We start from the raw sequence: 15,205 nt of genomic DNA, 5'->3' as shown, positions 1-15,205 counted from the left end.
TATTCGGTTTTTTGCTCACTAGACCAAAACCCTACGAGAATATCCATCCTCGCCTGATCAAAGGCTTCTTTTGTGAGGATGTTTATCTGGAGAATGTGGCACCATGGGTTCCCATATTTCATAAACTCACTCTTCGAAAGTTCTATTTCAGGGCTCACAATAGCTTTAGATTCATTGAACAAAAATACCGAAGCAGCAATGTTTGCCGTATATTATGCGGCAATCACAAGCATGGATTCTTCGCAATGCGTATCGATTTTGGGAGAAGAGCGTCATATAATGCTCTCACGATCCCGACTTGCAATGGAGCAGGCAATGGCGCGCGCAAACCTCCTAAATTGTCAAAGTGTAGTTCTTCTCCAAGCTACTCTCCTCTTCTTGTTGTGCGTGAGGCGGCAAGATGATTCGCGCTATGTATTGTCAATGGTAGCCATTGTAGTCAGGTTGGCTCAAGGACTCGGGGTACATCGCGACGGGTCAACATTTGGATTACAGCCATTCGAAACAGAAATGCGGCGCCGCCTCTGGTGGCATATTTGTTTGCTTGACTATCAGGTGGCGGAAGACCACGGTTGTGATCCATTCATCTACGAACCATTCTACGATGCACGAATTCCGCTGAATATTAACGACGATGATATTTGCCAAGAATCAACAGAACCCCCTGAGGAGCGGGTGGAATGTACAGAATTAACTTTCCATCTCATTCGCTGTGAAATCATTGCAAGTGCCCGGAGACTTAGTTTCATCCCTCCTAGCGTGGATTGTTCCAGATCCAGGACTGATATGTCGCTAGAAGACAGGCAAAAACAAATTCTGGAACTGAGTAAACGAATGGAAGAAAGATATGTACAGCATTGCACCATGACTACGCCGATACTTTGGGTGTGTGCAACGATAGTCCGTCTTGCTCTTACCAGATTGTGGCTCACAATCCACGAGCCGCTAAGTGGGATAGAGAACAGGAGATTTGGGTTTGCTGATGAGAAGCACAATCGCCTCTTCTTGGCCTCTATTGACGTCGTCGAATTTTCTTGTTTACTGCAGACTAACGAGAACACGAAGAAATGGAGCTGGTTATTTAGAACTCATACTCAATGGAGCTCTGTCGCATTTTTGTTGTCTGAACTTTGTGTACGACCCATTTCTCCGGCTGTTGACCGCGCCTGGCATGCGATAAACTCGGTGTACGAAATTTGGAACCTCCAAGAGAGAAAAGGAGTGATTTGGAGGGCTATTAACAAACTTATGAAGCGGGCGACACAAATCCGTGGAACCAAATTACAGCAACTTCAAACTCAGATTCAAGATAGAGATGAAGGGGCATATGATGGCAAACCTCTTGGCTCGATTGATGATCATTTGCAACCTCGATCCGAACGCAGTTCGGAACATATATCGCCTGCATTACAGGTGCAAGGAAAAATCAATAATAACGTTTATGGATTATCTTCGGGAATGAATACGGATCTAGATAAAGTATCCTACAGCCCGTTCGATATCCAAACCTCGGTTACTCCCATACAGCAAAATGTACAACCACCGCTTATGTCTGTCCCATTTTGGGAGCCAGGAGATGTTTTCTCTCATTATTCTGCTGCTGCTGGAATGTCACCGTTCCTTCAGCAACCCCCACAAAGCCAAGAGCCGATCCTTGGCTCTGATGCCCATTCTTTAATGTACGAACCATCGTGGGATGATTGGGACCAAGTTGTACGTGAGTTCCGAATGGATATGGCTGAAGGTACCGGGATGGGTACTATCCGTGCTCGGGATTGGCTTGAATAAACGCATCAGAAATTCTACAGTCCAACACTACGTGCATGTGCACCAAGGTTTACTTACTTTCTAACTCCCTTACCGCTCATAGAGTCGACACCTGTTTCGAGCTTTAAGATCAAGTGTGGAAGGTGTTATGAGTTCCTCCTGCTCTGCGTTGTTATCCTGGGTTGTCGTCTTTCATGTTCGTTCTTTATGCAGATTAGATTTAGGATACCTATGACACTATTATAACGGTTAGCTCATTTCAGACTTCACATCAACGTTCAATTTGCTTCGATTACTGGGAAAAATAATCTTGATGAAAATCATTCCTGGTTGCAGTCACATGAGGACAAAGCTCACTATAATCGTAAACTTATCACTAAATTATCACCATACAGAGAAAGGGTTCAGTTCTGAATAGTTAGTTACTTTCTGAACAATAACTAAGAAACGCCACCTGTTTCGGCTCTTGGCTATTGTTTCTGTGATATCACCTTTAGCTTGCCAAGCGGCAATTTTCTTTGTTTTTACGTCTATATGCGTTTCACTTTTCTTCATTCCATTTAGTCATCTAAAATATTCAAGTTGCTGTGTGCAAGGGTGTAGTGGGCCAGCTTTCTTTGGTGATAATTTTCCACACATTTCACTTGCTGCCAACCTTCTATTTAACCATATTGGAGATTTTGCCGGAACTGCCCACACATGTAATACATCGTGAGCAAAGTCGTAGAGCCCATGCCTTGATGTACAGGGAAAAACAAAACGGTGGAAGAAACAGGCCAAATGTTAAAAGTCATCAACACACCCATATTCACTTATTTAGCAAATGACCACGCAAATCCCCCCCGCAAGTAAGATGGGAAATGATTGACATTTTCTGATTCTAGCAGAAAGTATCCCAATATTTACAATAAGATATAAAAGCACTGGAAATGGCATTATGTAAAGTATCGGGAAGTAAACATTTTGTCATCTCCTGACGGGCTTTGCTGATACCTTAAGCGGACGTCTCGACCATGTTTGATAATTCCGCATATTGTCCCAGGAGTCCTCTGCACCATCATCTTCGGGCAGAAGTTTCAAGTTGAAGTGCCATAGAACTTTGGCTAGAATAAGTCGCAGTTCGAAGTAGCCCATCCTGTGAATCAAATTAGTATGTCATAAGTATCGGCTCCGGAGAAAACTGCAAGCATAGAGAGATTGACTGTACTTCTTCCGAGAAGTAAAGTAAACAACATACTTTTTGCCGGGGCAATTATGCGGGCCATAGCTAAACGGAAGGGCAATTCCCTTTTGATCCGTTGCAAAGACAGCACTTCCTCCTTCGGATTCGCGAAGCCACCGTTCCGGGATGAAAGAATCCGGTTGGATGAAGTATTTAGGTGAGCGGAAGAGTGCATATGTTGCAACAGAAACATTCGTACCGCCAGGAACGAACTCGCCGCAAATAGTTGTACCACCTTTTGGAACTATTCTTGGCAATCCATTGGAACAAGGCGGATAATATCGCAGCCCTTCCTCGATACAGGCATTGAGGTAGGTGTGCTCCAGGAGTGAATCGTATGTGATTTGGTCAGATGAAGTATACGCAGACCGAATTTCGGATATCAATTTTCCTAATTTTTCGGGATTCTTGAAAAGCAGGAAACTAAGGGAGCGGAGCTGGGTGGCGGAAGTCTCGCTGCCACCGAAAATGAGAATGGGGGCGTTTGTGTGGAGTTCCCCCAAATTGAGGCCCTTGCGGCTGCCTCCGTCCAAGAGGTGTCCCATCATGCCCGCGCGGGTTTTTTCGTCAAGTTGCAGGTAATGCTCCACCTTTTGGGAGGTGAAGAGGAAATGAGTTTCTCGTAGAGAGTTGAGGATTTTCGAAGGAAAGAATGCCCAAAGAACTCGAAACCATCGGTATTCATTTAGCACTGTTATGAAAGCAAACGCTTTCAGAAACCCGTGAATGGACCTAACCCAAGGTACGTATTCAGAATTGGATAGCATTCCGATCGGTTCGCCAAAGACGAGGTCGCTCATCACATCAAACGTGGTAAAGTTATACCAATCACCTGAAGCAACTGGTTGTCCTTCAAGCCTCGCCCATCGCTTTACCATCTATTTTTCATGGCTGATGAAAAGGGACTCTTTTTCCTTCAGTATTCTCTCAGTGAACATGGTGGCCAACATCCGCTTTTGCCGCACGTGGGTGTCTCCTTCAGCGGTGACAACAGACTGGGCCCCTTCTTGCTCCTCTATACCGCTAGCAGGTTTGGCCATTTGGAGTTTGGCCTGAGTGCCGTAGATATCACGCCATCCCTGAGCATGTGCGAAACTAAGCTCATTGGAAGCGACGCGCACAATGTCCCCATACTTTCTGTGAGCATTAAAGCGAAATTGTGCCTTCTGGCCGCGGAGGGTCGCCAAAGTTATGGGGATTCTACCCACAGCCAAGTACTTTGGACCTGGAAATTTACTTAGGGGGTGGAAGTAAATGTTATATATCGCATTTCCCACGACGTACTATATATAATCACTCGGAAAAACGCAATGCGAAAGATTTGTCAGAGGTTTCTAGGCATCCTTCAAATGGATAAGGATTAAACGTACAAGTAGAAGACCGACACCGAAAATGGTCAAGGTAATATAGCTATCCACAAACCCCATGGCCAAGGAAAGAACATAAGGCTCGTATCGGTTTACTTTCCAGCCTGGAATTCCCAGCTTTATTTTTATGGCGTAAGGATTGGAAGAGCGCAAAGTCCGGGAAGAAATGATTTTTTGATCGACAAACTCCTAGGGCTCCTGATATTTATACCTGGGCCAGGAGCGGAACTGGATCAAACAATGAAAAAAAAAGTGCCAAAATAACTTTCACGCCAGTGCTAAATCCTTCATATGGCTATTTACAGCTCAAAAGTAAGCTGCATGGCCTGCGAGCCCTTGAAAGGCCGTCTGAAGTAGCTGAGGTAAGGTTTGTTGTCTCCTGGAAGAGGAGCCGTTTTCAGGGAAAAGAAAATCTGTTAGTTATGCTAAAGAAATCTAAATGTCATTCGGTTTCTTTTCAACCTTTTTGATAATGGGATAATACAGTGCGGCTATGGCGGACGCCAACGGCATATGAATACCCTCTGGAGCATTTACTGTCCCGCAATTTTGTATTGTTGTCGCATTCCTCCTAGGGCTAGGATGGAATTATCGGCAACGACTCTGGGTCGGTATTATCCCACTTTAAGACTCTCATTGTGGCCTTGCGTTGTTCACTATTTGAGGATAGCCGTTTACCGAAACGCTTTGTCCGAAAGTACGCAATAATCGCGGAGACAAATGCTATGACAGACATCTCCAGATGTTTTCGCTGGGGATGGGTGGATGTGAAACGACTTGGTGGCATAGAGTTGCGAATCAGGTGCCTCGGGAGATAAGAGTCCTGCTTGCAAAAGCTGCTTAGGCTCCTGTCTAGTCGAAATTTGGGCGACATCCAGGCACATCGATTGCAAAAATACCAAGGAATGGGTGCAATCCCATTTTCACTCCACCCTTTGAGGTTGCAATTGTTGCCAGAAGCTAGTTTATGGTGATTCTTAGCCTCCAAGCCATGATGGGTCTAGCACCTCTAAAAAGAATTCTCCGTCGATCCAAGTGGTTTTCCTCCATGGAAGAACTTACTTTATGAAACAAAGAGAAGAACAATTGCAGCAAAGTAGAAGGTCTTAGAGCCCAACTGATACCTTCTTCTGCGGGTGCAGAGAGAAAATATGCTTGTTACGGGGTCAGAAAACTCGCATTGATAGAACAACAAAAAATCGGCTCAAACGGAAGTTAATTTTACAGAGTTTGCTGTGAAATCTTCACCAGAGAAATAAGCTTCTGCGTGGCTGTAGGGTCCATGAATTTGAAATTCCTTGCTATTGTCCTCACCTAGCTTCATTGCTAGTAATTTTGAACCCTGGCTCGTGATTGCGAATGTTTAATTATTGCTGCAAATGTCGATATTATGTCACATACGAGCGTACCGTTGAATTGGGCATTCTCAGTTTGATTCGGAGTGTTTTCGCTGGAAAATCTTCGGTGTGGCTAGAACAACGCACAACATCAGCCAACTCTCCTATCTCTAAGTTAACAAGTTTTATTTTCTATTTTTATTTATTTCATATTTTCTCAGGCCCTACATTTCACTAACCAACCATGTTGTAGATCCATGGCCAAAATCTGACCCAACACCTAGCATGTTTGAACCCAATGCCATGGATTGTAGGGAAGCCTATAACAGCGAAGCGTTTGGTTTGTGCATCTCCAGAGCTCTTTAAGCAGGCCTGAACGTTATTATCCTTCTAAAACAAAGGAAACCTTCATTAGAAATATATTCCAGGTCAAACATTCAATAATTTGTAGGTTTGTGTCTCACCAGCTCGCGATATCCTCAAGGGTCAGATATGTAGTGTGAGAATTGGAAGATCAAGTGGTGGAAAGCTGCTGCGTGGAGGCCGCTGGTAGGAATACTTTCGCATGGAAATATTATCCAGCCCTTTTAAACATCAACACTTGCAAGTGCCATAATGAAGAAACTCGGGGATTGTCATAGTCCTGTAGTAATTACATACAGGAAATATGGTGAAATGTGAATGATATGATTAAATTAACTATGGTCTATGGAAGTACAGCGTCATATATGTCAGAGACTGGAGCGAACATTCAAGAGGGATATTTGTTGTTGTTGTTCTTCAATACTGAGCAGTCCCTTGTCACTCAGCAGTGGTGGCCCCAGCACCAAGTGCCTGCTTGAGAAGCGTTCCATGAACAGCGCTTACCACTACGCCATCCCACCCCCCCACATTCAAGAGAGAAGAGATGATACATCGGGGGGGCGACGAAAAGCCATTTATTTGGATGAGGCACTTATAATCCATAGGGGAGACATTACAACTAATACACCCTTTTTAAATAGAAAAATGATAGGTCACCCACCCTAAGACCGAATATATGGCACCTGAAATCATCATTCTTGAGAAAGGGAATACATCCATCATGCTGGACAGGAACGACTCGGTTATTCTCTCATAAAATTCCGGTGGAGCACCGGTATCAAAGATCCAACCCGGCTTGGCAGGAATATGCAAGCAAGCAAGCAAAAGAGCATCAACTAAAGCCGAACCATAGCATGCACGCTGGCATGGGGTTAGTTAGTTAGCTATGACTCTTAACTCTTAAACTCTTACAAATCACTTTCTCCTATTCCCTGGGTCTTCGATCGTTTCCGAGTTTCAGCCTTTTTATCATCCTGTTTCAACCTTTCAACCTTTCAACCTCACTGTGGTCGCTTTCCCCCTCGTTTCTATTTCCTCTCCCATGGACGGGCGAACGCTTAACGTTAAAAACATCCATTGATATCTTTTCAATGCGATTCATCCCAAATCTAAAAAAAGCGGAACTGTAAAAATTCACGCTTACAGCACTTTTTTGGATTTGCCAAATGCACGGCACAACTATTATCATTATTTAATTGTCTAATCAGACATCATGGATACCAAAACACAAAAGCCGAAACTGCCAGTGCAACAATTTATAGTATTGTGTATGTCAGCATATAATAAATTCATGCAGAAAAGATGGTCCTATCATATAATTAAATACCAAACAAATAACTAACTGAACTTCGTTGTAGCAATTTGTCGATTCGCAGAGCCTGGTATTGTCCCTACCCCTCTTCCCTTAGAAGAAGGCATCTATATTGCTTTGTGTTGATTTAATGGGAGGAATACTTGCAAAGCTATGGAGTTGAGATGTTGATCTGTGTTATACCTTTCCAGTTATTTTCACCTCCGTGTTTCCATATCTTGTATGTACGCTCCCTTCGTCCTTTTAGCCTACTGCATTTTGGAGGAGTTTACTTTTGAGTTTAACTCAAATCAAAAAAGAATATGGAGAATGGCGAACTGCGAATTGCAGATCGTGTATTCTACATGGGTTTATTATATATGTTCATACCCCTACTATTTCCTTCGAATCAACCACCTTTATTATATGACCATGGGACTTGTATCTGATAACCGCCTACCAAACCCCCATACAGCCCGAAATGGTACGCAGTTTCGGAGTCAGTGACAACGAAGTCGCCAAATGGGTCGGATTGACCTCTGCAATATTTTCAGTTTGCCAAGGGCTCACAGCTGTAGCGTGGGGTGCGGCATCTGATCGAATCGGTCGAAGACCCATCATCATTTCGGGGCTCTGCATCACAATGACCTTCAGTTTGATGTTTGGATTTTCAACCTCGTTACCCATGGCCATTCTGGCACGGGCCTGTGTTGGGTTGGGAAATGGAAATGTGGGCATCATCCGGACCGTTGTCGCGGAACTGGTCCCGGAGAAGGAACTGCAACCGCGCGCCTTCAGCATAATGCCCCTGGTGTGGACGATTGGCAGCATATTCGGCCCTGGATTCGGCGGGGCTTTGGCTAACCCTGCTAGACGACACAAGGAACAATTTGGCGATAGCACATTTTTCAAGAAGTATCCCTATGCACTACCCAACATGGCCGTATCGGTCTTCTTTATTATTGGGATATTTACGGGTCTTTTATTTCTTCAAGTGCGTGTTTCTCCACTTCCTTTCCTCCTTGGCTCACTTCCGGGTGACATGGTTGATACTTATCTACTTGAGTTAGGAAACCCTCGCATCGAAAAAGGGCCATCAGGATTGGGGCTTAGCTTTGGGGAAAATACTCACAAGGCCTTTCGCGAGGCGAAAGGAGCAGAAGACCCCGCGTGGCATCTTGGTCAGCGAGGAAGATGAGACGACACCGCTCCTCGTTCCTCCCTCGACTCGGACGCAAGGAGGCGATGAAGGCCAAAAGAAACACACTCCAAATTTGTCATGGTCACAGATACTGATCCCCCAGTCAAATCTCGTTTTGTTGGCTTATTCCACTATGTCCATGCATACTGTGGCATTCGACTCCGTATTTCCCGTATTTTTAAACCACAAGCTACAGGACTACAAAAACAATCCAGACGTGAAGCTTCCGTTCAAGTTTTCTGGAGGTTTTGGCATTGGTATGTGTATTTGTTTTCTTTCTTTCCCCCCCCCCCCCCCACCGCGGTCATTTTCTCTTGTGTACTTATTAAATTTACCTCAGACGCTCAACAAATCGGTATACTCTACACTATCAACGCCATAATTGGCATGTTAACCCAGTTTTTCATATTCCCTCGCGCCGCTCACCGTTATGGCGTCCTCAACTGCCTAAAAGTCGTTTCGGTGGTTTTTCCAATAACCTATTTCTTGGCGCCTTTTACGGTGCTTTTCCCGTCCAACGCTTCCCGCCAGATAGCAGCATTCCTACTTATGTGCTCTAAACTTGCCTGTGTCGTGTTCGCATTCCCGTGCTGCATAATCCTACTAACCAACTCCGCCAAGAGCGTGAGTATTCTCGGGACTTTGAACGGGGTTGCAACGGGCGCATCTGCAGTCGGAAAGGCGATAGGTCCAGCAACCCTCGGGGGAACGTTTTCTCTAGGTGTTAAGAAAGGGTATATGATCTTGCCCTGGTGGACCTTGGCGTTTCTCGCGAGTTTAAGTGCGCTACCAGTATTTTGGTCGAAAGAGGATGACCATCTTAATCAGAGCGGGGACGCTGGTGATGACGACGATAGTGGACTTAGAAATGCGAATGGAACTGAAGAGAGAGGCGAGGTTTTCCATTCCCATCGTGGTAGCTAAAGAGAAACCGGGCCGTGGGAAGAACGCGAGACCATGAAGAAAGGAAGAGCCGTTAGAGAGAGCATTTGTCAGCGCAAATCGGCAAGGCGATCACACCCGGCTGGTGGCATGGTGTGGGCACCGAAACGGGCAAGAGGATGACTGAATGGACAGGAAGATCCCTTCGTAATCGACAATTTTTCGCGACTTCTCAAACCGGAGAGGCATGTTTGCTGAAAGTGCAGATTGAAGGCTGCCCAAGCGATATTCTATCCCAACACGTCCCGGGGGGGCCAATCGAAAAAGTAACTGAAAAGCAACTAACGTGATTCTTCCGAGACTGGACCGCCGATAAGAGCAGTCCTAAGCCTGAATACTCACCTGTGTGCAAGCGATATAATTTAACGAACCGAACTAAACCATAAGACGAATGGCTGGGTTGATGCATTTACAAGTTTAAACCAAGGTACATGTACTCTATACATGGACAACCTTTCATTTACTGTCCAATTTCCTTTTCCTCAAATATAGTAGAGCAGCCCCGGGAGGATCTACAGGGCATCGTGTGTTGATTTGGAGTATATTTAATGCAAAAAGTATGTGCGTTTAATTAGATGTCCATAGATGATCAGTACAGAACGAATTGAAAAATCATAGCAACAGACATATATTGCTAAATAGCCGGGATATGGGATATCCAAATAATTTAAAGTTGCAAGAAAACATCAATATTTTCGTTTTTAGCCAATACTGGTATCAAAGTCAGACAGATACCGAACAGTTTTCCGTTTTGTATCCAGGTAAATGGATTGGGTATTGGAGATGGAATTTACCAACAGCATATTAACAGAACCAAAATTAGAAGTCATACAATCGTGAAGGACTGAAAACCTGGAGGCAAAAACCATTCGATTTTAAGCCGAATAAGGGGCGCGGTTGTGACGTTTGGAGCCTTTTCGTACCAGTTGTTAAACCTGAAGCTTTACTCTTATTTTGTATTGAAAAGTATCATCACATCAGCAACGCCGTGGCTTCGTCAATTTTCTCCTTAATAATATCTCTCCATTTCTAAAATGCCCAGCCAACAAAAATATTAGCATATAGCCCTAGTAAACCAAAATGTTGATCTTCGTATAATAATGCCGTTTGGTCAAAATAAAAGTGAGCACCGTACCTTAGCATTATCCAAATTACCACTCTCCAAGCTCTCGACGAGGCCAGGAAATGTCACACCGGAATATCCAGTCCACAGCCCCGGAGCAAAAACAACATGCTTGAACCAATTTCGCCCATCTAGGCCATCCTGATGCAAGAATTTCCGTTCCAGGTTTTTATATTTGCCGTTTGCAGTGCGAATTTTGAAAAAAAGCCGTATCTTCTTCCACCAATGCCACCAAGGTAAATTTTCATCGAGTTGTGCTGTCAGTGATGCAGTGTATGCGTCAAAAGCAACTGCAGCTTTACGTAGTTTCGCAATCGCGGCGTCAAGTGATTTGAAGCTGAATCCTGTGGCTGCTTTCTCTTTCGCCGAAGTTAAGTACGTGGCTAACCCATTGGCGTAGTCGGTTGCGTTCAAACCCAAGACAGGTTTCTCTGCGAGGTACGCAGCTGTTAAAGACCAGACTTTCGCAGCGGCAACATGGTATGTCCAATTCGGGTCGCCGTAACGATTCATCCAATCAAAACTGTCATAATTTGAATGATACTGGTATATCGCATCCCCAGCCCTCGACCTAAAACCGTAATCGAGGCTGGCGATGCCGGCAAAATCCTGGAACGCAGTGAAATCACTTCCGCTTCCCATCGTGGAGATTTTGCCGCCCCAGACGTCAAGGACAGTCTGACCTTTAACGGTCTGGTTGGGGGAAAGGACAAGGCCCGTTGCCTCATAGATAGCTTTTTTTAATAAAGGGCTGGCTTGTGCAGTGAAATGATGTCCACTCGTAGCCATGTCGACATTGAGGTACGCAACTATGGAGTTAGAGAGCCAGGTAAGATTCTCCTCAACCCATTCTGTGGAGCCAATCAAACCGTATTCCTCGCCATCCCAACTGGCAAAGACGATGGTACGAAGGGGTTTCCAACCGGCCTTCATAGCATATCCAAAACTGCGAATGACTTCGTTCAAAGCGGCGGAACCGCTATTCGGATCCCCGGCCCCGCCTGCAATCCACGCATCTCTGTGATTACCCATAATAACGACTTCATCTGGAATGGAGCCCTTGATGACTCCGATTACATTCCAGATTGGGGTTGTAACGTACTCCTGCTCATTGTAAAGATTCAGGACAGCGTTTTCTGGACTTGGGCCAATATTGTAATCTACTCCTTTATGGCCAAGACCGCCACCTTGCCAGTGCGCATTGAAATCGGAAGCTTCAGGTCCATGTCCATTGAGGGCTTTAAGAAGCGGTATAGCATCTTTGAACGATATTGGGAGTGAGGGAATTGACGGAATTGAGTGATTCGGGTTCTGGCGAGGACAGCCCGGGGTAGAAGCATATCCTGGGGTCGTTGGGTCACCGGGCGAAATGGCTTCGGCAGATTAGCAGCTAAAAAAAAAAAAAAAGACACCATGATTCGAAGGGGACGAACTTAAAAATTGCACACTACCCCGCTCCACCGCGCTAGGATTGCGAGCGGGGCCTTCCGGATACGGCTTATAGCCGTTTGCTTCAGTTATATCGCCATCCGCCTGGGGGTCGGAATACACAACAAGGCCCACCATCCCGAGCTCCTGTGCACGCTTCACTTTCAAGCCACGGAAGATACCACCGTATTTCACTAAGGCGATTTTCCCTTCGAGGCTTACGTTCGCTTTCAGCAGATCATCAAAATCATGATACGTTCCGAAGTTGGCATAGACATATCGGGCTGTGACATTCCCACTTGCCGAGTACCCGTGGAAAGTAGGGATACGACCATTTAAGCCCGTGGTGGAATCCCTAGCCAAGATATCTTCTTTCAAAGTGGCTTCAAACTTCACAGTCATATTTTCCCTATTTTTTTCAATCAATGCCAATCTATGACTGACCGGGTAGTTGATGTATATGTCATATGACGAGATGCTAGTTTCAAGGCCATATTCCTTGCCATTTTTTCTGAGTCCATAAGGCCTTGGCTCAGATTTTTGCCCGCTAAATGTGGACCCGACGTATAATATCTGCTCCATTCCTTGCCTTCTCTGGGCTTGGGACGGTCTGGAGGATCTCTTGCAAGGTTGTATAGTTGAGGCCGTTTCCGTGGGGCCAAGAGGACCATATTGATCCGTGGTCGCGAGGGAGGACCGCGCAAGGGATAAGAAAAAGAACCACTGCGATACCTAGTATGCTAGCAAGGGTGAGAGTACAAACACGACGAAGTGTAGAATGACGATATCGGCGGCGGGGTGGAGCTAGTAGGACAACAAGCAACGGAGTTCTTTCGGTAATCGGCATATTGGGCAGCTTTCCGCATGGCTCGGCGCCAGTCAGGGCATGATAAAGGAAGAGTGGCGGAGGCGAGAGCTGGAGGGAGGAGAAGTACCTGTACTGATTTTATGTCATTTGCACTCTGATAGCTCCAGAGGAGCTGATAACTAACGTAATTCCCAAGCGAGCGAGCAGCCCAAGCGAGCGAGCAGCAAAACTAGCATATCTCAACTAACCAGAATTTAAATCAAATTATCTACTCCCACCAACCACTAATTAAATTAAATTAAATTACATGAAGTTGAGGACATCTTATTCTTGTATGCCCAACAGTATTGCAATTGCTGCAGCGTTGTGGCGCTCGTATGCGGGGTCTAGGCTCCGGGGCCGCAGGTACGGAATGTTGAATAACAGGCTGTTCAACGGGCTTAGCTGCAGGAATAATAAGATTCTGAGCTTCATTCCTAGTTAGACCCCCTGCACTTGGGATCCTGCGTGTAGACCTCTTGCGTTTTTGCTTCTCTTTCTCATTTGCATTGAAAATATCCTCATACTGCTTCTTCATAACCATGGCGCTGACCATCCCGTATTCGCAGGCCTTGATTATTTGGTCAAAGCCTTCCACTAACCCATGAGGTTGATCCTGATCCATAAGATTTCTGACCTTATTCACCTGCTTCTGCAATTGCCGGGGGTTACTAGGTGTTTGTAGGATCCAGGATGACGTTGAATTGCTTGACCTGCTGGCTGGGGGAGTAGGGGTTCGGAGTTGAATATTCAGCTGCTGAACAACGCATTGAGGATCCAATGGAACTATTCCAGTGGCCCTGAACCCACTTTGAATGTTTGAAGCCTTGAAGGCTTCCCGACGTGCTGCAGGATAGGCATCTAGGAAATCTGTCTTCTTAATGGTGTTGAATCCTAGCCGCATTCGCTGTTCAACTAGGGTTCCGTACGCGCGCTTTAAAGGTGCAAAAACACCCACATCTAGTGGCTGCAAAAGGTGTGAAGAATGTGGTGGCATGCAGAGAGGAATAATCTTATTCTCACTGCAGATTTGGTCAAATTCCGGAGTAAGATGACTGCCGTGCCCGTCCAGAATAAGAAGAATATGGGTTCCAACCCTGCGTGGATTTGCAGCTGGAATAAACAGCCGTGTAAGCCATTTGATTCCTATCTCATCTGTGGTCCAGCCATTAGGACTAACGTCCAATCTCCAGCCTTCCGGCAGCCCGTCAAACCAGCCTTCCTGAATATTGTGACCTTTGAGGATAATATACGGCGGAGGGGCCCATCCTGACGCGTTGACTGACTCAATTGCAGTCACCCACTCACGATTCACAGGCTGTATAAGAGTTGCTCGTCCGTAGTGCTCAGCACTAGTAATGACCTTGGTAGTTGCACAGAGCCCCATTGCAAACCCAGCTTCATCAAAGTTGTAAATATCTTCAAACACAATCCCATGCTCAGTCATTACCCTCTCTAGGGTCTTAAACCAATCCTCCACAATCCTGCGGTCTTCACACTTGGCCCGATCATGGTTATAGCGTCTTGAGAAGCGGCATTGGAGCTCTGGACGGCGTGCCACTAGATTTGACACCCAGTTCTTGCCAACGCGAGGAGGGTGGTTTGTATGGCTAGGCTTCCGTATGGCAAGAAGATGATTAGCCATATTCTCCACAAATGCAGGCCGGGGTGGTAGTCCTCGTAAAGCTAGGTCTAGGATCCATTGAACAAGCTTATCCTCTTCAGCAGGAGTTAATTTATGTGAATTTGCGCGTAAATTCACCCGTGAAGATCGACCACTGAGTCTATGACCAAGTGTAGAGCGTGGCACATTAAAGATGCGTGCAGCTTCAGAAATAGAGGATATTTCCTGCTTTTTAATAGCATTTATCGCGAGTTCAAGTCTTCCCTCTATCTCTATAGAGTTCCTAGCATCTTTAGAGCGAATTGGTGGCATAATTGCGCGTTGAAGTGGATGAGTAGGTAAATTAGTAGGTGGAAGAATTTGGCTGCTCGCTCGCTTGGGCTGCTCGCTCGCTTGGGAATTACGTTAGTAGGAATGCTGAACTTATGTAGTTAGCTTATCAATCAGCCTCTTGGCATGACCCCTCTGCAAAACCTGTAAAAAGTTCTGGCTCACAGTAAGAATTTAAACTGAATACTTATATCAAAGTATTGCTAACTATTCCACCTCTTAATCAAGGTGCCTTTCAGAGGGCTTTAGGGGTGATCAATACCTAGTGGTTTTCTTCTATCTCCTGGAACACCCACAAGGGCTGGGGCAAGAGATCTTACAAACTATTTACAGACAGTACATGAACAGTTGAATGGGGCTCAA

The 15,205-nt window shown here is 45.5% G+C and overlaps 5 protein-coding genes across 5 annotated transcripts; 2 read left to right on the top strand and 3 right to left on the bottom strand.

The window, feature by feature from the left end:
* Nucleotides 1-198: 198 nt before the first annotated feature.
* On the top strand, nucleotides 199-1,788 carry HCAG_04597 (predicted protein; the record flags this gene model as incomplete). The annotated part of the gene is made up of 1 exon (XM_001540707.1): nucleotides 199-1,788. One exon carries the CDS (start codon nucleotides 199-201, stop codon nucleotides 1,786-1,788), a length of 1,590 nt encoding a protein of 529 aa, XP_001540757.1.
* Nucleotides 1,789-2,733: 945 nt separating this feature from the next.
* HCAG_04596 (predicted protein) lies at nucleotides 2,734-6,659 on the bottom strand (the record flags this gene model as incomplete). Its single annotated transcript, XM_001540706.1, has 8 exons — nucleotides 2,734-2,902; nucleotides 3,005-3,867; nucleotides 3,955-4,225; nucleotides 4,660-4,735; nucleotides 5,035-5,316; nucleotides 5,766-5,826; nucleotides 5,937-6,083; nucleotides 6,561-6,659. 8 exons carry the CDS (start codon nucleotides 6,657-6,659, stop codon nucleotides 2,734-2,736), a joined length of 1,968 nt encoding a protein of 655 aa, XP_001540756.1.
* A 610-nt stretch (nucleotides 6,660-7,269) lies between these two features.
* On the top strand, nucleotides 7,270-9,472 carry HCAG_04595 (conserved hypothetical protein; the record flags this gene model as incomplete). The annotated part of the gene is made up of 6 exons (XM_001540705.1): nucleotides 7,270-7,324; nucleotides 7,415-7,438; nucleotides 7,560-7,588; nucleotides 7,823-8,341; nucleotides 8,418-8,805; nucleotides 8,889-9,472. 6 exons carry the CDS (start codon nucleotides 7,270-7,272, stop codon nucleotides 9,470-9,472), a joined length of 1,599 nt encoding a protein of 532 aa, XP_001540755.1.
* A 990-nt stretch (nucleotides 9,473-10,462) lies between these two features.
* On the bottom strand, nucleotides 10,463-12,712 carry HCAG_04594 (conserved hypothetical protein; the record flags this gene model as incomplete). Its single annotated transcript, XM_001540704.1, has 4 exons — nucleotides 10,463-10,519; nucleotides 10,626-11,986; nucleotides 12,047-12,450; nucleotides 12,486-12,712. 4 exons carry the CDS (start codon nucleotides 12,710-12,712, stop codon nucleotides 10,463-10,465), a joined length of 2,049 nt encoding a protein of 682 aa, XP_001540754.1.
* An 847-nt stretch (nucleotides 12,713-13,559) lies between these two features.
* HCAG_04593 (conserved hypothetical protein) lies at nucleotides 13,560-14,533 on the bottom strand (the record flags this gene model as incomplete). Its single annotated transcript, XM_001540703.1, has 2 exons — nucleotides 13,560-13,642; nucleotides 13,699-14,533. 2 exons carry the CDS (start codon nucleotides 14,531-14,533, stop codon nucleotides 13,560-13,562), a joined length of 918 nt encoding a protein of 305 aa, XP_001540753.1.
* Nucleotides 14,534-15,205: the final 672 nt, after the last annotated feature.

The sequence above is a fragment of the Histoplasma capsulatum genome, genomic scaffold, assembly GCF_000149585.1.
Source record: "Histoplasma capsulatum NAm1 scaffold_4 genomic scaffold, whole genome shotgun sequence".
NCBI classification, from domain to species: domain Eukaryota; kingdom Fungi; phylum Ascomycota; class Eurotiomycetes; order Onygenales; family Ajellomycetaceae; genus Histoplasma; species Histoplasma mississippiense.
Note: the sequence above shows the minus strand (reverse complement) of the source record. Positions and strands in the feature narration are given on the sequence as shown.